General features: G+C 36.4%; 1 protein-coding gene across 6 annotated transcripts in view; it reads left to right on the top strand.

The window, feature by feature from the left end:
- Nucleotides 1–19864, top strand: part of TFB1M (transcription factor B1, mitochondrial) — an 85684-nt gene that overhangs the window by 28903 nt on the left and 36917 nt on the right. For all 6 annotated transcript variants that reach the window (XR_008662481.1, XR_008662482.1, XR_008662480.1 and 3 more), the window contains exon 5: nucleotides 8217–8336. Coding sequence is in view for 3 of the 6 variants with exons in the window: in XM_055309764.1 (XP_055165739.1) it covers nucleotides 8217–8336 (120 nt within the window). In the remaining 3 variants the exon portion in view is untranslated. The remainder of the gene's footprint in view (nucleotides 1–8216; nucleotides 8337–19864) is intronic.

The raw sequence follows: 19864 nt of genomic DNA, 5'->3' as shown, positions 1-19864 counted from the left end.
CGCCACCCAGGGATCCCCATATTTTTCTTATTTAAGCCTCAAAGCCACCTAATGAAATCAGTATTTTTTTAATTGACATTGAGACACAGTGTTACGTTAGTTTCAGGTATACAACATAGTGATTCAACAACTATGTTATGCTATGTTCACCCCAAGTCTAACTATTATCTGTCGGCATACAACTCTGTTACAGTACTACTGTCTATATTTCCTGTGCTATACCTTTCATCCTTGTGACTTACTAACTTTTGGTCAAAAAGAATGCTGAGGGGTGCCTGGGTGGCTCAGTAGGTTAAGCATCTGACTCTTGATTTCAACTCAAGTCATGATTTCAGAGTTGTGAGATCCAGCTCCATGTTGGTGTCTGCACTGGGCATGGAACCTCCTTAAGATTCTTGTTCTCCCTGTCCTTCTGCCCTTCACCCCCCCACCCTTTCTCTCCCTCTCCTTCTCCTTTCCTCTCTCCCCTTCCCTCCCTTAAAAAAATAATGAAGCTTGGAGATTTTAATGATCAATTTTGTGCATCTTTTCAAAGAACCAGCTCTTGGTTTCATTGATCATTTTTAGTGTTTAATTAGTATCTGTTTCATTTATTTCTCCTCTTTATTCCTTCTATTAATTTTGGGCTTCGTTCTTCTTTTTCTGGCTCCTTTAAGTATAAGGTAGATGTTTGAGATTTTTCTTATTTCTTGAGGTAGTCCTGTTTCTCTATAAGCTTTCCTCTTAGAACTGCTTTCGCTGCATCCCAGAGATTTTGGAATGTTGTATTTCCATTTTCATTTGTCTAAAGGTTTTTTTTTTTTTTTAATTTTCTCTTTGCTTTCTTTATCGACCTATTGATTGTTTAGCAGTATGTTTTTTAGCTTCCACAGGTTTGCCTTTTTTCCAGGTTTTATTCTTTTTTTAAGATTTTATTTATTTATTTGAGAGTGCGCTAGCACAAGCAGGGGTGGGGAGGGTAGGGGCAGAGGGAGAGAGAGTCTTAAGCAGACTCCTCCCTGAGCATGGAGCCCAATGTGGGCCTTGATCTCATGACCCTGAGATCTTGACCTGAGCCAAAATTGAGAGTCAGATGCTTAAATGACTGAGTTGTCCAAGCACCCCTCTGAAGGTTTTGGGTTTTTTTTTTTTTTTTTTTATTATTGTAATAGATTTTTTTTTGGTCTAGTGGTTGGAAACTACTTGATAGGATTTCAGTCTTAAATTTATTGAGACTTGTTTTGTGGATCAACAAGTGATCTGTCTTGGAGAATATTCCATGTTCACTTGAAAAGAATGTATATTCTGTTTTATATAGAATAGTCTATGTATATCTGTTAAGTCCATTTGGTCTAATGTATCATTCAGAGCCACTGTTTCCTTATTAATTTTCTGTCTGGATGAAATATCATTGATCTAAGAGAGGTATTAAAGTCCCCTACTATTACTGTATTACTCTTTGTGTCTGTTAGTATTTATATATTTATATATTTAGGTTGGGTGCATAGATATTTACAATTGTTCAACCCTGTTGGAATGGATCCCTTTATTACTAATGCCCTTCTTTGTATTTCCTTAGTCTTTTTTTAAAGTCTATTTTATCCAATAATAAGTATTGCTACCTTTTTTCTTTCACTGTCATTTGCATGGAATATCTTTTATCCCTTCAATTTAAGTCTGATTGTGTCTTTTCTGTCTCTTGTAGGCAACATATAAATGGGTCTTATTTTTCTGTTTGTCACCCTGTATCTTTTGATTGGAGAATTTAGTCCATTCATATTTAAAGTAATTATTGATAGGTATGTGCATATTTTGATTTTATTAATTGTTTTCTGGTTTGTTTCTAGTTCTCTGTTTCTTCTCTTGCCCTCTTCCCTTCTGATTTGATGACTTTCTTCAGTACTGATCTTTTATTCCTTTCTCTTAATTTTTTATGTATCTATTATTTGGTTTGTGTTTATGAACAGGTTGATATAATAACCTATGTATGTAATCACCTCCTTAAGTTGATGGTTGCTTAAATTCGAAGATATTCTAAAAGCATTACTATTTTATTCCCCTGCCTATGTTTTATGTATTTGAGGTCATATTGTATATCTTTTTATGTTGTGTATTCCTAATTATTGTAGATAGAGTTGATTTGACTACTTTTGTCTTAATCTTCATACTAGCTTTATAAGGGATTGATCTACTACCTTTAATGTATAATACTTGGTTTTACCAGTGAAATTTTGAAATTTTTTCTTTTTTGATTTTCTTCTAGTTATGATATTTTCTTTTTTGCTTAATTGAGAAATTCCTTATCTCACTTTTAATTTTAAATGATAATCTTTCTTGCTGGGTAGAGTATTTTCTTTCAGTGCTTTGAAAATATCATGTCTTCTGGCCTTCAAATTTTCTGCTGAAAAATCAGCTCTTATGAATGTTTCCTCATGTATAACTAGTTGCTTTTCTCCTGCTGCTTTTAAGATTCTCTTTGTCTTTAATTTTTTTTTAAATGTATTTATTTATTTATGATATTCACACACACACACAGAGAGAGAGAGAGACAGAGACACAGGCAGAGGGAGAAGCAGGCTCCATGCACCGGGAGCCCGATATGGGATTCGATCCTGGGTCTCCAGGATCGCGCCCTGAGCCAAAGGCAGGCGCCAAACCGCTGCGCCACCCAGGGATCCCTTTTTGTCTTTAATTTTTGAGATTTTAATAATTAATGTATTTCCATATGGACCTGTTTGGGTTATCTTGTTCAGGAGAATCTGTGCTTCCTGGACCTGGATATCTGTTTTCTTTCCCCAATTAGGTAATTTTTTCAGTTGTCATTTCCTAAAATTAAGTTTTCTGCCTCCTCTTTTTGTGTTATCATATCATAAAGGATATGAATGTTAGTCTGCTTGATGTTGTCCATGTGGTCCCTTAACTTATGCTCATTTTTTTCATTCTTTTTTCTTTTTTGCTGTTTAACTTGAATGATTTCCACTGCCCTATCCTCCAGATCACTGATCTGTTCTCTTGCATCCTTTGATCAGCTGTTGATTCCCTCTCTTGTGTTTTTCATTTCTGTTATTGTATTCTTCAGCTCTGATTTTATTCTTTTTTATATTTTTTATCTCTGTTGAAATCTCTGCTGTGTTCATCTACTCCTCTCCCAAGTTCGGTGAGCATCTTTATAACCATTACTTTGAATTCTTTACTAGGTATATTGCTTATTTCTTTTTCACTTGGTTCTTTTCCGAGGTTTTGTCTTGTTCATTTGTTTAGAACCTATTCCTGTGTCTGCTTATTTTGTCTGACTCCCTGTATTTGTTTCTATATATATATATATGATAGGTTAGGTCAGCAGTGATTCCTGGCATTGAAGGTAGGTGTGGAATTGTGCTGTGGGGCCTAGAAATGTGGTCACCAGTACCAGGTGCTTTAGGGATGTCCCCCGTGTTGGCTCTATGCACCCTTCTATGTGATGGGCCATGACTTCAGTAGGTGCACTGGTGGGCAAGGGTGTCCCCTCCTTACTTCCCTAGCAGGAGTTGCTTTTAGGATCAACAGTATCCACCAAGGGTATCTGCCAGGGATGCAGGATAGGAGCCAAGGAATGCCTACCAGGAAGGCGAGTTTGACAAGGCAGGTCTGCAGGGGAACACTGGTGTAGAACAGGCAGCGCTAGCTAGGTATATGGGTAGTGTCAGACTGGTGCCCACCAGTATCAGATTTATTTAGGCTGACAGAGAGCAAGAAGAATATGCCTGTCAGCATTTCCATTCTTGGATAAAGTTCTTATAGAACCCTGCCCCTTTGGCATGCTCCCTAAAATTAGTTAGTAAACTCCTTTATTTAGGGCCCAGGTACTTTTCAAACTGCTGCCTCTCTGGTAGAGAGAGCAAGTAAGATTGTGTGTGGTCCCTTTAAGCATGGAGTCTGTTTCCTTTAGCCCTCCAATTCTCTTGAAGTTAAGCCGAGCTGATTTTCAAAAACAAGTTATGAGAGTTTATCTTTCTGTGAAGATCCCCAGGGTGGGAGATGCCTAGTGTGGGACTGTAACCTCTCACTTTTCAGGAAGGACATTTTTACCTGTGATACCCCCCCCCCCACTTGGTCTCAGTTCCAGGGTTTGGTTTCTGACCTGACCACGTCTCTGTCCCATTTTCCCTTCTTGATGTGGTTTTGTCTTTATCCTTATAGTTGTCTAAGAGCTGTTGTGTGAGTCTTCAGGTCATTCTTAGGGAGAGTTGCTTTAAATGGAGCTGTAGCTGTTGTGTGTGCACGAGAGGAAGTGAGCTCAGGATCCTCCTGTTTGGCCATATTCTCACCTTCTGCCTGTCTGAAGATATTTTCGGTTGTCACAACTAGGAGATGCTCTTGGTGTTAAGTGGATAGAAGTTAGGGATGCTGGTAAACATCCTTCAGTATGCAAGATAGGCCCCCACAATAGAAAATTACCCCACATTTACTAGCCCAAAATGTCTGTAATGCCAAGGATAGGAAACTTTTAGAGTATTATCCATAAAATCTTTTTCTTAGCAGTCTTAGAATTTTCTGTCAAAAATGTAGGACTCTTTTGTGTTTGTTAGGAACCCTAAGGCATTACCACTTTCCAAAGGTCAGTGTCTTTTACTGCTCATGAATCTGTTAACTCTCTTCTGTATGTTTGAGTTGAGCCCATTTTAATAGTTTTCTTTGTTGTTTTCTCAGCCTTTTGATTTGTCCTTGTACTTTTATTTTCTCAGATAACATGATTATTATGGTATTTCTGTTCTCGAGTAACACAATTGAGATGCAAAACACCATGTACTTGAATTCTTTTGGGGAAAAATGCAGTGGAACAGAGGCTTAAGAGATGGAGTAATATTTTTAGTGACTCAGAATGTCAGTTGTGGTTATTAATAATAGTGTTGCTTCAGCTCCACCATATGCAATTATTTTTCTTTAACCATAAAAAGTGTTGATTTTAGTTAAATTTTAGTATGAATATTGAGAAGAGTTTATATTGGGTCTATAATTTCTGGAATGCTTTAGAAGCATGGTTAACACTTGTCCTCTGACCAGTTTTCATAATTTCTGGAGTGCTTTAGAAGGATGGTTAACACTCGTCCTCTAACCAGTTTTCACATTTTGCAAGTGAAAATAGCAGCACTTTCTTATATACCCTATTTGCTCTTGACACTCATATTTGTAATTTTATATTTCACAGATAGCACTTTTTACCACTCATTTTATTTGGCTTTGTGAATTATAGAACAGAAGTAAATGAGCATGATCCTCTTCTCTTTAGGTCTGCAGGGTCTAAATAGAAGAATTCAGCTCACACACATTAAAGAACATATAGACAGTATAAAGTTACAGCTCATAAAGTAGAATCAGACTGTGTAGCAGTAAGTGAGACCTTAACAAATCTCCTCTAACCTCATTTTATAGATGATGAAACTGAGGCTCAGAGTAGTTTAATGTCTTCCAGAAGGTCATGGAGCTAGTTACAAGGAAGGCTGAACTTGAAAGCAGGTCGTATGTTTTCCGGTGAAGTCATGACCAAGTTCTCCGTGTGACTGGACCTATGGTCTTTTCTTTGGGTCTAGGATTAGCCTGTTTATGTCCTCCCATCTTCAGGGGACCCTGGCTATTTAATGGTCACATCCCTAACAGAGAGGGAGTCACCTCGCCAATAATTACATAGTTTTCATTGTCCCTGATATTTGGCTGTGTAGCTTCTTAGGAATAAGCTTAATATTTTTACTTAAAATTATTTTAGATAAATAAGGAGGAAAATCATACTGTCCTTGTGAAGTCTTTGACCCCCTTTTTTTTCTTCTACTTAGAATGCTTTTAAAATTTCAAGGGTTAGAGGTTGCCTTTTACTGAAAAATTAACTGGTTTGGTGTCCTGGCCTTTTGTTGTTTGTTAAAATCTTCTATCTTGTAATGGAGTTTGAATTTTCATGGCTTTATGGATAGCATATCTATCACACAAATATTAACTTATATTTGAATGATTGATGAACCATTTTAACTTCTGTGCTAGTTTTAAATGAAGGCTTTTACGGAGCCTCTGTTCTGTGGCTTGAATTTTTCCATAACAAATTTGGGACAGGTTTGTGTGCTGCTTTCTTCTAAATTCAGATACATGATTCACATGTTACATTTCCTCAACCTAAGTGTATGTGCTGCAAAGTTTGGATGGATCAGGTTGATGGGTCAGGCTTCCCTGGGCAGGAGTGGATGCCTACTGTTCTAAGTGAAATAGACTTAAACATGTCTTTATGTGTAAAGTATTTACCCTCCATGGCTCACTAGTTTGCTTTCCAGTTATTTCCAGTGATTTTTAAAATTTTGTTGAATTCATCAGTGAAAACACCTTTGAAATGTAAAATATTGAAAGAGAATTTAGCATAAGATAATGATTTTCAAGGGGAGACATTCTTTTGGTTTACTTTATTATTTTATTTTATTTTTTAAAAAAGATTGTATTTATTTATTCATGAGAGACACAGAGAAAGAGAGAGGCAGGGACACAGGCAGAGGGAGAAGAAGGCTCTATGCAGGGAGCCTAATGCAAAACTCAATCCCAGGACTCCAGGATCACACCCTGGGCCGAAGGCAGGCGCTAAACTGCTGAGTCACCCAGGGATCCCCCATTCTTTTGGTTTATATTTTAATTTTGTGATTATGTTCATGCTGGATTTTAATTTTGCACAACTGCTTTGAAGTGTGCCGTTATACAATACACTTTGAATTTTTTACTTTTATGCCAATGGTACAGTTAAGCTCCAAGAGAAATTTATAAGGAGCTAGAAATATTTTTTACCATTTGATCCATAAGTTTATTCATTAAAAATGTGCTTCTAGTGTTTGTCTTTGACATTTTCTTGAGAATATATACATTTCTTGGTTTTACAGTTCAGTAAGGAAGAACTTACTTTGTCATTTATACTAAAGCAACTCATCACTTCTCTTGAATTCAGCCTCCCAGTAACTTCAAATGTCTAAATATAGTCAAGAGCCAGGTAATTTGAAAAGATGAAGTGAAGGGATGGCTTCTGAGTAACAAAATAGATGCTACACAGTCTACAACTTTGCCCATAGGAAATTTTCTGAGCATCTCAGTTTAAAACCTATTTTTTTCATCTTAAGGCAAAGCTCTTACAAGCCAAATTATGTGGTTTTCATGCCCACAGCAGGTTAAAAGTAGCAAATAATGGGGAATTTTAGAGATTTTCACATGACAGTGAAGCAGGAAAGAAAAAACGTAATGCAGTAAACACAACTCAAAAAGCATCACATCTTTGTTTAGTGGGAAGGCACACTGGCAGCATACCCAACTCCAGGATTAATCCAGTAACCATTGGTGTTTGCAATGTTGACCATGTATCATTTAGAAGAGGTTTAGAATATCCAGTGAACTCTAAGAACACAAAGAAGCAGGATACATTTTTTAAAAATCAGTGCACCTAATTTATTTTAATCCACCACTCAACTTTGTCCAGTCTTAACATATTGCCATATTTTTCATGTCTTTTTTTAAGACCTAAAATGTAGGTATGCAGGGAACCTCCTTCTGTCCCCTTTCTTTCTCTCCTATGAGTTTACTCTCTTAAAATTGATATTCATTCCCATGCATATGTAGATATACACACACACAAACACACACACGCAGAGGAAGCCATAAAAAGTAATGCTCTGAAGTTTTTATTTATTTTTTATTTTTTAAAGATTTTATTTATTCATGAGAGACAGAGAGAGACAGAGAGAGAGAGAGAGAGAGAGAGAGAGGCAGAGACACGGGCAGAGGGAGAAGCAGGCTCCATGCAAGGAGCCTGACGTGGGACTCGATCCCCGGTCTCCACGATCATGCCCTGGGCCGAAGGCAGGCGCTAAACCACTGAGCCACCCAGGGATCCCCCAAAGTATTTATATAAGTGGAATCATGCTCTACATATTTTCTGTCACTTCATTATTTTGTATTTTGGGATCTGTGTTGGTAACACCATTTACTTACTCATTCCTGTTGATGGCCTTTATATTTTCCACCTTTTCTGATGCTATGCATGCATTCACACTTCTTAGGTGACCTCAACTGATATGGAGGAAAATGTTCCCGGTGTTGTCTATGTATCATGTGTCAGATAGCCTATGATTTTAAAATTTGTCTCAAAACTCCACCTAGTATCCATAGATAATAGGATGTTGACTGCATTCCATCTTATCAGACTGGATTGTTTGCTAAAATTCCTTTTTGTCCTTCTGTAGAGACTGACAGCCAATACAGGAAGCAAACAGCGTAGTCGCCTTTCTGTTATGGCCCAGTACCTCTGCAATGTTCAGCACATCATGACAATTCCTGGTCAGGCTTTTGTCCCTAAACCAGAGGTAAGTTTCTGTTTATTTGTATATCTTTGTTCATCTGAGGATGTGTTGTAGGAAATTATCTCTAGAATTTGGTTGTCATTTGTATACAAGCTGTACCTTTTCTTTTTCTCCAGAATAAGAAAAACCACACTGTGTGAATTGTTCTTATCCTAATTTTTCTCCCCTTCATAGTGACCAAATGTCTAGATTTATCCATGTTACCATAGTAGTGGTGGTATTATTGTCACCTTGTACTCTTAAAGGTTTTCCAGTATGTAAGATAAATTATATAGTCACCTAATCCTCAAAAAAAGAAATCAGTATTTATTTTGTGATTTCTGCAATCAGGTTACATCAAGTATTTTTTATTGTGATTTTTTCCATCTTTTTTTTTTAATTGAAGTACAGTTTAACATCCAGTGTTATGTTTCAGGTATGCAACATATTGATTCAGCAGTTTTTATACATTACTCAGTGCTCACACAATAAGTAAAGTCACCATCTGTCATCATACAATGTTATTATGGTATTATTGAGTATAGTCCCTATGCTGTACTTCTCATCTTCATGACTTTTTTTATAATTAGGAATTTGTACCTCTTAATCTTATTTATTTTACCCATCTTCCCTCCCACTTTCCCCCTGGCAACCTTTGTCCTCTGTAGTTAAGTCTGACTTTAGGTTTGTTTGTTTGTGTCTTGCTTGTTCATTTATGTTTTTGATCCATATATAATTGAAATCTTGGTATTTGTCTTTCTCTGTTTGACATATTTCACTTAACATATGCACTCCGGGTCCCTCCATGTTATCACAGAAGGCAAGATCTAATTCTTTTTTATGGCTGAGTAATATTCCTCTGTGTGTGTTATACATACATACATGCATACATACCACATCTTCTTTATTCATTTATCTATCCATGGACACTTCAACTGCTTCCATATCTTGGCTGTTGCAAATCACGCTGCTCTAAACAGGGGTGCATATATCTTTTCAAATTAGTGTTTTTGTGTTTTTGGGTAAATACCCAGTATTGGGATTACTAGATTGTATGGTATTCCTATTTTTAATTTTTTGATAAATGTCCAAGCTGTTTTCCACAGTGGTTGCATCAGTTTACATTTCTACCAGCAGTGATAAGGGTTCCTTATTCTCCACATCCTCACCATTTGTTGTTTCGTGTCTTTTTGGTTCTAGCCGTTCTGACAGATAATATCTTATTGTGGTTTTGATTTGCATTTTCTTGATGAATAGGAATCTTGAGCATCTTTTCATGTGTCTCTTGGCCATCTGTATGTTTTCTCTGAAAAACTTCTGCTGATTTTTTATTTGAATTGTTCCTTTGGTGTTGAGTTGTGTAAGTTCTTTATATAACTTAGATATTAATCCCTTATCAGATATATTATTTACAAATACCTTCCCCCAATTCAGTAGGTTGCCTTTTTGTTTTGTTGATGGTTTCCTTTGTTGTGTAAAAGCTTTTAATTTTGGTATAGTCCCAATAGTTTATTTTTGCTTTTGTTTCCCTTTGCCTCTGGAGACATATCTAGAAAAATGTTGCTATGGCAATGTTAAAGATATTACTGCCTATGTTACCTTCTAGGGGTTTTATGATTTTGGTCTCACATTTAGGTCTTTAATCCATTTTAAGTTTATTTTTGTGTATGGTGAAATAAAGTTGTTGAGTTTAATTCTTTTGCACGTAGCTGTCTGGTTTTTCCAGTACCATTTGTTGAAGAGACAGTCTATTCCCCATTGTATATTCTTGCCTCCTTTGTCAAAGATTTGAGTGTATATTTGTGGATTTATTTCTGGGTTCTCTGTTCTGTTGATCTACGTTTCTTTTTTTATGCCAGTACCTTACTGTTTTGATTGTTGTAGTTTTGGTAGTATGTCTTGAAATCTGGGATTGTGATACCTCCAGCTTTGTTCTTCTTTCTCAAGATTGTGTTGGCTATTTGGGGGCTTTTGTGGTTCCATATAGGTTTTACTATTATTTAGTCTAGTTCTATGAAACTTGCTGTTGGTATTTTAATAGGGATTGCATTGAATCTGTAGATTACTTTGGGTAGTATGGGACTTTTAACAGTGTTGGTTCTTCCCATCGATGAACATAGAATCTTTCTATTTGTGTCATCTTCAATTTCTTTCATCAGTCTTTTATAGTTTTCAGAATACAGGTGGTCACTTCCTTGTTAAATTTATTCCTAGATATTTTATACTCTCTGGTACAATTATAAATGGGATTGGTTTCTTAATTTTTTTTCTGCTACTTTGGTATTAGTGTAAAGCAATACAATAGATTTCTGTATATTAATTTGGTATCCTGCTACTTTACTGAATTATTTATCAGTTCTAATAGTCTTTTGGTGGAGCCTTTAGGTTTTTCCATATATAATAACATGTCATCTGCAAATAGAGACAGTTTTACTTTTTCACATCAATTTGGATGTCTTTTTTTTTTTTTAAGATTTTATTTATTTATTCGTGAGAGACACACAGAGAGAGAGAGAGAGAGGCAGAGACACAGGCAAAGGGAGAAGCAGGCTCCATGCAGGGAGCCTGACGCGGAACTCGATCCTGGGACTCCAGGATCACGCCCTGGGCCAAAGGCAGGTACTAAACTGCTGAGCCACCCAGGCATCCCCAATTTGGATGTCTTTTATTTCTTGTCTGATTGCTGTACCTAGGACTTCTAGTACTATGTTGAATAAAAGTGGTAAGGGTGGGCATCCTTGTGTTGTTTCTGATCTTAGAGGAAAAGCTCTCAGTTTTTCACCATCAAGAATGATGTTAACTGTAAGTTTTTCATATACAGTCTTTATTATGTTGAGGTATGTTCCCTTTAAAACCACTTTGTTGAGAGTTTTTATCATGAATGCATATATTTTGTTCATTGCTTTTCCTGCAAATATTGAAATGATCATATGGTTATCCTTTCTCCTATTAATGTGATGTATCACACTAACTTGCAAATATTGAACTACCCTTGCCATTTCTGGAATAAATCCTACTTGATTGTGGTGAATGGTTTCTAAATGTATTGTTGAGTTTGGTTTGTTTATATTTTGTGAGGATTTTTGCATCTTTGTTCATCAGAGATATAGCCTGTAGTTTTCTTTTTTTGTAAACCAATCTTCTTTGATTGGTTTTTGTATCAGGGTAATGTTGGCCTTGTAGAATGAATTTGGAAATTTTCATTCCTCTTCTATGTTTTGGAATGGTTTAGAAAGTATGAACTGTCCTTGAAATGTTTGGTGGAATTTACTTGTAAAGCCATCTTGTCCTCGACTTCTGTTGTTGAGTTTTTTGATTACTGATTTGATTGTGTTACTAATAGTCTGTCCGAATTTTTGTATTTCTTCCTGACTCAGTTTTGGAAGATTATGTTTTCTAGGAATTCATCCGTTTCTAAGTTGTCCAGTTTATTGGCATATAATTTTTTGCAGTATTCTCTTGTAATCTTTTATATTTCTGTGGTATTATTTTTTCCCACCACTTCTGATTTTGAGTCCTTTTTTTCTTGAATCTGGTTTATCAATTTTATCTTTTCAAAGAATCAGCTTTTGTTTTTGTTGATTTTTCTTTTTTAACCTCTGTTCATTTCTGCTCTGAGTTTTACGGTTTCCTTCCTTCTGTGAGCTTTGGGCTTTGTTCTGCTTTTTCTGTTTTAGGTTGTATGGTTTGTTTGGTTTTTTGAGATTTTACTTGTTTCTTGAAGTAGGCCTATGTTGCTATAATCCACTCTTAGTACTGCTTTTGCTGCATCCCAAAGATTTTGAACTAATGTGTTTTCATTCTCATTTGTTTCATGTATTTTTTTTCTCTTTGATTTCTTGGTTAACTCATTCATTGTTGAATAGCCTGTTGTTTAGCCTCCATATATTTGTGTTCTTTCCACACATTTTACTATAATTGACTTCTAGTTTTATACTATTGTGGTTAGAAAAGATGTTCACTATGATTTGTCTTAAATTTATTGAGATTTTTTTGTGGCCCAACATATGATCTGTCTTGAAGAATGTTTCATGTGTACTTGAAAATAATGTGTATTTTGCTATTTTGGGATGAAATGTTTGTGGATGGAATATATCTATCTGTAAGGCTCTCTGATCTGTGTGTTACTCAGAGGCACAATTTCCTTGTTGGTTTTCTTTCTGGATGATCTATCCATTTATGTAAGTCAGGTGGTAAGGTCCCTTGCTATTATAGTATTATAGTCAATTTCTCCCTTTTTGTCTGTTAATAATTGCTTTATGCATTTGGGTGCTCCTATGTTGGGTACATGGCTATTTATAATCACTAAATCCTTTTGTTGGATTTTTCCATTTATCATTATGTAGTGCTCCTCTTTGTCTTTTGTTAGAGTCTTTGTTTTACAAAGTCTTTTTTGTCTGATAGAAGTATTGCTACCCTACCCTGACATTTATCTTTCACTTCCATTTGAATGGTGTATGTTTTTATAGCCCTTTACATGTAGTCTGTATATGTCTTTAGATCTGAAGTGAGTCTCTTTTAGGCAACATATAGTTGGATTTTTTTTTAATCCATTCAATCCCCCTATGTCTTGATTAGAGGATTTAGTCCATATACATTTAAAGTAATTATTGACAGGTATGTACTTATTGCCATTTTGTTCATTGTTTTCTAGTGCTTTTTTTCCATAGTTCTCTATTCTCTATTGCCCTCTTCTCTTGTGATTTGATGGCTTTCTTCATTGTTATGCTTGAATTTCTTTGCTTTATTTTTCTTGTGTCTATTATAGGCTTTTGGTTTGTGGTTACCAATAGACGTATATATCTTGTGTATAGCAGTCTGTATTAAGTTGATGGTTGCTTAAGTTTGAAAACATTCTATAAGTACTAAATTTTTACTCCCCCCTCTGTATTTTATGTATATGATATAATATTTTGCATCTTTTTATGTTGTAAAAAGTGAAATCCTTGGCTGAATTTTGTAGATATAATTGATTTTACTACTTTTGTGGGTCTTTTTTTTAACTACTTTTATGTTTTAACCTCCATACTGGCTTTATTAAGAAGTGATTTAATCTACTGGATTTATTAGAAGTTTGCTTTTATCTGGGAATTTTTTTCCTTTCATAATTTTCTTCTAGTTATGACCTTTTCTTTCCACTCAAGTCACTTTAACACTCTTGTAAGTCTGTTTCGGTGGTAATGATCTTCTTTAGCATTTGTTTGTCTAGGAAACTCTTTATCTCACCTTCAGTTCTGAATAGTAACCCTTCTGGGTAGAGTAGTCCTGATTGCAATTGTTCTTCCATTTTCAGCACTTTGAATATATCTTGCTACTCCCTCTGGCCTGCAAAGTTTTTGCTGAAAAATCAGCTGATAGGCTATTGGGGTTTCCCTTGTATGTAACTGTTTCTTTTTTGTGCTTTTAACATTCTCTTTTTATTATTACTTTTTTACACTTTAATTATTATATGCCTTGGTGTGGATCTCCTTGGGTTAATCTTATTAGGAGCTTTCTGTGCTTTCTGGATTTAGATGTCTCTCTTCCTAGATTAAGTAAGGTTTCAGCTATTATTTTTTCACAAATTTTCTTCCTTTTTATATTTTCTCCATAGGATCCATATAATGCAAATATTATTACACTTGATGTAATACCTATTCTCATTTTTTATCCTTTCTTTTTGCTGTTCAGTGTAGTGCTTTCCATTACTCTGTCTTCCAGATCACCAGTCTATAATTCTCTCTGAAATCTGCTGTTGATTCCCTCTATTGTGTCTTTTTATTTTCAGTTATTGAGTTCTCCATCTCCGACTGGTTCTGCTTTATATTTTATCTTTCTTTGCTGCAGTTCTGACTGGGTTCATCCATTCTTTTCTCAAGTCCAATATCTTTATGACCATTCCTTTTATTTTTTATCAGGCATTCTACTTATCTTCATTTTGTTTAGCTCTTCTGCTGTGATTTTTGTCCATTCTTTCATCTGAGACATATTCCTGTCTCTTCATTTTTGTCTAGCTTTCTCTTTGTTTCTGTGGATTAGGGAGGTCAGTCAAATCTCATGGTCTTAAGAATAATGGCCTTGTGTAGAAGTCATATGGTGCCTCTTGGTCACCAGAGCAGGTGCTCCAGGGAGGTTTCCTGTATGGACTGCATATGCCATGCTGTTGTGGCTGAGCCATGTCTGTCTTCAGCCCAGTCAGCTGTGGTGATCCACTTTGCATGCTGTGGGTGCACTGGATGGGGTTCAGTCCTTGCATTGTCAAGGGGTCTCTCTGAAGACTACATGGGCTTGTAGGTGGGCAAGATCAGCAGTCATACTAGGCATTTGCAGTCAGCCTCTGCCACAGCTGTGGGCATGCTGAATGGTAGGACTTTGTCCCTATGTAGCCAGCTAAAAGTCTCAACTACTAGAACTGGACATAATGCTGTGTGGGGTTATCTCCCTCTGCCAGGGCAGAAGTCAGTGTGGAGTGGTCCCACTACCTGCTAGGGCTGTTTGCTGTGTGTCATAGGGCAAGAGTCACTTGGGAGGGATCACTGCCAGGGCAGCCAGGTTAGATGGGGCCAGTCTGCCAGATGAACATGGGGGGAGGAGCATGCAGTGCTAGCTAGACAGGTGAACAGTATCAATGCTGTTTTCCACAAATGGCCAGCTATCTAGGCTGAGAGAGAGAAAGAGAAGTGTTGTCTGCCAGCACTTTTGTTCTCAGAGAGTCTTCTGATGATCCTTGTCCCACTCATGAACATTTTGAGATTAGTAAGTAAGTCTCCTTCATGTGTACCATAGGCACTTTTCAAATTGCTGGTTTTGTGCTGTGTTTTGGGTGGAGTTATTTATTACGCTGGCTTTTTAAGGGTGGGTACTTCGTTTCTTATGCCCTCTTACTTTCCTGAAGTTAATCCCACTGATTTTTATTTTTTTTATTTTTTATTTTTTCCCACTGATCTTTAAAGTACCCTAAATTAAGCCTCACTAGTTTTCAAAGCCAGATATAATGGGTACTTGGCTTCCCAGTGCCTGGGGTGCCTGGTGTCTGGTCTGATCCTCTGGCTTCTCTGTGATTGTGTTGTCCCTCTCGTTGTGGTTACTCTCCCTCGGGATTTGGTTCCCAGCTGTATCTCTGATCCTCCCTCCCTTTCCAGTGTTGCATCCTGTCTGTGATTCACTGGAAGCTCTGTTCTGCTGGTTTTCTGGTCATTTCTAGAGTTAGTTGCACTGATGTAGCTATTATCTTCCTGTGTCCATGGAATGAGGTGAGCTCAGGATCTTCCTCCTCTACTGTCTTCTTCCTGTCCTCCTTTTTCCACTTTTTTGAAAGACTCTATTTTGGCAGTGTTACTTGTGATTAATCATCTGTGGAAAATAGTTGGATATTAAACTAGGTTGTTAATATTATGTGCTAATTACAGAAGCATGTTAATTACAAAGTTTCTCTGCCCAAAATAAAAGTGGTGTCTATTTTAGTAAAACTACTACTACTGGATGAGTCACTACAGGACATGTATTATAAAAGTCCATCTTTTTTATCAAATGTGTATTGAGCAGCTACAGCATGTAAAGGCCCAGGCTAGGCAGAGCAAGGCGGGGTGGCGGGTGGGGTAAGGTGGGGAAATTGGGGGTCATCCCAGTCAGACATGGAGTCTGCCTTCAGGGAGTTTATAACTGATGAGGAACAGATTTCTCCTTGCTTGCTGAAACTCTTGTAAAGTTTCCCTTATGTCATTTGAGATATATTAAGGAAAGTAGATAGTATGTAAAAAAAAACTGTATTATTTAGATTTAGATATAGATTATATATTTAGAATGGGGCCCCAAACAATAAAGTTAGACCTATATGTACATCTTAAAGCACGGTCTGGGAAGTCCCCATCTGCTACCACCTTCCATTACCTCTGCCATGTTGTCCACCACATCTAGCTGAGCTTTTGGGTGACTGAAGGAATTCAGTTCATCTTCCACTTACAGAACAGAGTGTTTTCAACTTTTTCTAAGTCTGGCTCAGAGAACTCATTCTCAGTACCACCTACCTTTAGCATTTCAAGGTCTCAGGCATTATAAATGACTTCTTCCAAAATAATAGATCCTATTAGATCCTAGACAGAATTCGGTGACTGGAGATGTCTTTTAGGTCATCATCAGATTTAACATATTTGTGCTTTCAGGTATTTTCTGTCCTAGAACAGGTGGCCATTGTAATGAAGAAAATCAGTCAACCATATAGTTTTCTTTCTTCTTATAACGCACATGTGTGTGTGTGTATAGCATTTTGAATAGTGTCAGATCCAAATATATCGGAAACCAAGATCTTTACTTTTAGGCATTTATAGTTAGGGTTATTACCATAACCCAGAGTCTTTAAGCTGTTTATATTTTACCAAAGACTTCTTAAAGAAGATTTTAGAATATTTTTAATGGACTGTTTCTCATTGATTTCATTATAGTTGAGGGCATTTGATTGTGTTTAGAGGTTGTTACCAACCTTATCTTTGATCTTGGGGAAGATACACATGTAGTTAGTTGATTAAATGTTTCTTCCTTTAGGATTAAGGCCCCATGAAAATATTTGGAAAAAAAACTAGCTGTATTTTTGGTTCACTTTACTGAGGGATGTTTGCTTTTTGGCAAATTAAACATTCACAGCAATTTTGTTTATATGCTTTTCATCATATTATAAATATTACACGCAGGGAGTTTATTTGTAATCTAGTAAAGCAGTTATCAAGGAGGAGAAAGAATGAATTATGATAAAGCAAAACAGTAAATCAAATGATTAAATATTGGTTCTAAAAGAATACTCGGGACACCTGAGTGGCTCAGCGGTTGAGTGTCTGCCTTCAGCTCAGGGCATAGGATCCAGGATCGAGTCCCACACTGGGCTCCTTGCAGGAAGCCTGCTTCTTCCTCTGCCTGTGTCTCTTCCTCTCTCTCTGTGGCTCTCATGAATAAATAAATAAAATATTTTTAAAAATAAATAAAAATACATAAAAGAATTCTCTGCTGCTCTGAAGTAGTTTTACCATTTTAGAGCAGAGCAGGAATACTCTGAGGAAAGCCAGAAAATATTTGACTGATAGTTGTATTGAGCAAATTTTTTAAATTTTTATTTTCTTAAGTAAGAAAGGGGAAGAATTTTATAGAGAATATAAAATAACAATATACGGCTGTCCCTTTGGCTAAACCCTTCTATACACAAGAAGAGAAAGTTATAAACACAGCTGACTACAACACAAGTAGAATATGCTAAATGCTAAAATAGAAGTACAGGCAGGTTCGTTGGGGAATTGAGAGAGGGAGGTTAATTCTCTATCGATAAAGAAATTTACTAAAATTCAGTATTTTCAACCAACCCTGAGAATTAGATATGAGAACTTTTGTGGTATTTCAAGAAGAACTTATTTATAACCATCTTGGATTTTTTTCCTATGAGAATCTGTAATCCACTGTTTATTGGTCTTTAGACTAACTTACAATCAAGCTTTAATAACAGAACTTTTGCTTCCAGGAAACTGTAACAATCCTGTTTTGGCTACTTGACCTAAATTCTTACTTAACTTGTTTCTCTCATTAACTTCTCTAGTACTGTCCCCAAAATTTGAACCCCAAATTATTTTCTATCTATGGAAAATGCAACCTCTTAGAGTCATAAAATTAGACTAATTGGCTTACTCTATGTGTCTTAATCTCCTAGAGTTTTTGGTATATAGAATTTAAGTTAGAATTTTAAAATTGTGTATTTCCTTTTCACTTTTGAGTTAATAAAATGATTTTGCCAATGACAAGACAAAATATTTCTTTTGCAGTGCATATTCATGACTAAAAAATCCTTCCATGAGCAAATAAAACTTGTTTCAAGCTGACATGTTTAGACCCCTGAGAATCCACATATTTCTGGGATTCTGCAGTGATTTTTTAAGGTGATCTTCACATTAGTCATGTTTGAGAACTACTAAGCTATTAGCTAAAACGTCAAAATTCTGTGTCATTTTTTTTCTTTAAAAATTATGGTCATGGGGCTCATGACCTAACACACTTCCAACAGGGGTGTCTGGGTAGCTCAGCTGGTTAAGCATCCAACTTGGTTTGGGCTCAGGTCATGCTCTCAGGGTCATTATCTCAGGGTTGTGAGATTGAGCCCCACATTGGGCTCTGAAACTCTCTCTCCGTCTGCCACTCCCCACCTCACACTCTTTGTCTCTCTCTCTCTCTCTCAAATAAAATAAATATTTAACATACTTCCAACAGAATGGATAGGCTTTAGGTCTAACCACTATACTCAGACGTAGTAGGGAAGTCACTTTAAAATGAGAATTTCAACTGGCTCTTTTGATTAGCATAATAGAAGCAGCATACTTTAGTAGAAAAACTAGAAGTATTTCAAAGGAAGCTAGATCTACTGGAATTCGAATGTTCTTAGTTAATAAGAACTTGGTCAGGTTAATAGACAGAACCTATCCCAAGTTGATACAATAATGTCATCCTTGAAGGATTGTTTTGAGAAATAGAGATAATCTGTGTGAAGTAATGTGAGTATCTCGCATTTGGAGGCGGTCAGTGGAATGTGGTAGTTATGATTATAAGCAAATATTTTATGGACTAAGTTGGTATATTCTGAAATAGCTTATAGATTTTATTTTTTAAGACCTTTATATAGTTTATATCTAATTTTATGTATTAAAGAGTACTGCATATGCAACAAGTCATCCATAAACATGGTACAGATTTAAAGCATATCGTCAGTACAATTTTAGATGAATTGATGACACACCCATGACATTATAAAGAAAAGGTCAGGACTTGAGGCATCCATGCCTGACCTTTGAGGATCACATTTCAGAAGCTTTTAACTATCCTTGCTGACAGCTATCGAGGCCTTGACTTCTTTTTTTAAATTTTTCTTTTTAAGATTTTATTGATTTATTCATGAGAGGCACAGAGACACAGAGATATAGGCAGAGGGAGAAGCAGTCTTCCTGTGGGGAGTCTGATATGGGATTCAATCCCAGAACCCTGGGATCACGACCTGTACTGAAGACAGATGCTCAACCATTGATCCACCTAGGTGCTCTAAGGCCTTGACTTCTATGTGAAATAATCTTGATCTTAGTAAAATGGGTGGATCCACATAAGAAAACTATTTTTCATGCCTTTGTGTTTTTCAAAATCTGATATTAAGGTTCATATTTTTGTTGTATGTTATCTTTTATTTGAGAATCCTTTGGCCATAAGGTCAGAAGACTTAAGTTCTTCTGCTTAGCTAATACTCTTCTGTGTTAGGTCTGGTTTTGTGGAATCAGAGATTGAGGTATGAATTTTTAGGAAACTACTCTCAGAAGAGTAGTTGGGGTGAGGAGGGAGTGCCTAGGTAGCTCAGCCAGTTAAGTGTCTGCCTTCGGCTCAGGTCATGATTTCAGGATCCTGGGATCCAGCCCTGGATTAGACTCCCTGTTCAGCAGGGAGCCTGCTTCTCCCTCCCCTCTCCCTGCCACTCCCCTGCTTGTGCACACATGTTCTCTCTCTCTGTCAAATAAATCTTAAAAAAAAAAAAAAAGTAGTATGGGAAACAGATTAAAGGA

Source organism: Nyctereutes procyonoides, unplaced genomic scaffold, assembly GCF_905146905.1.
Source record: "Nyctereutes procyonoides isolate TBG_1078 unplaced genomic scaffold, NYPRO_anot_genome, whole genome shotgun sequence".
NCBI classification, from domain to species: Eukaryota; Metazoa; Chordata; class Mammalia; order Carnivora; family Canidae; genus Nyctereutes; species Nyctereutes procyonoides.
This window is presented reverse-complemented; position numbering and strand designations above follow the sequence as displayed.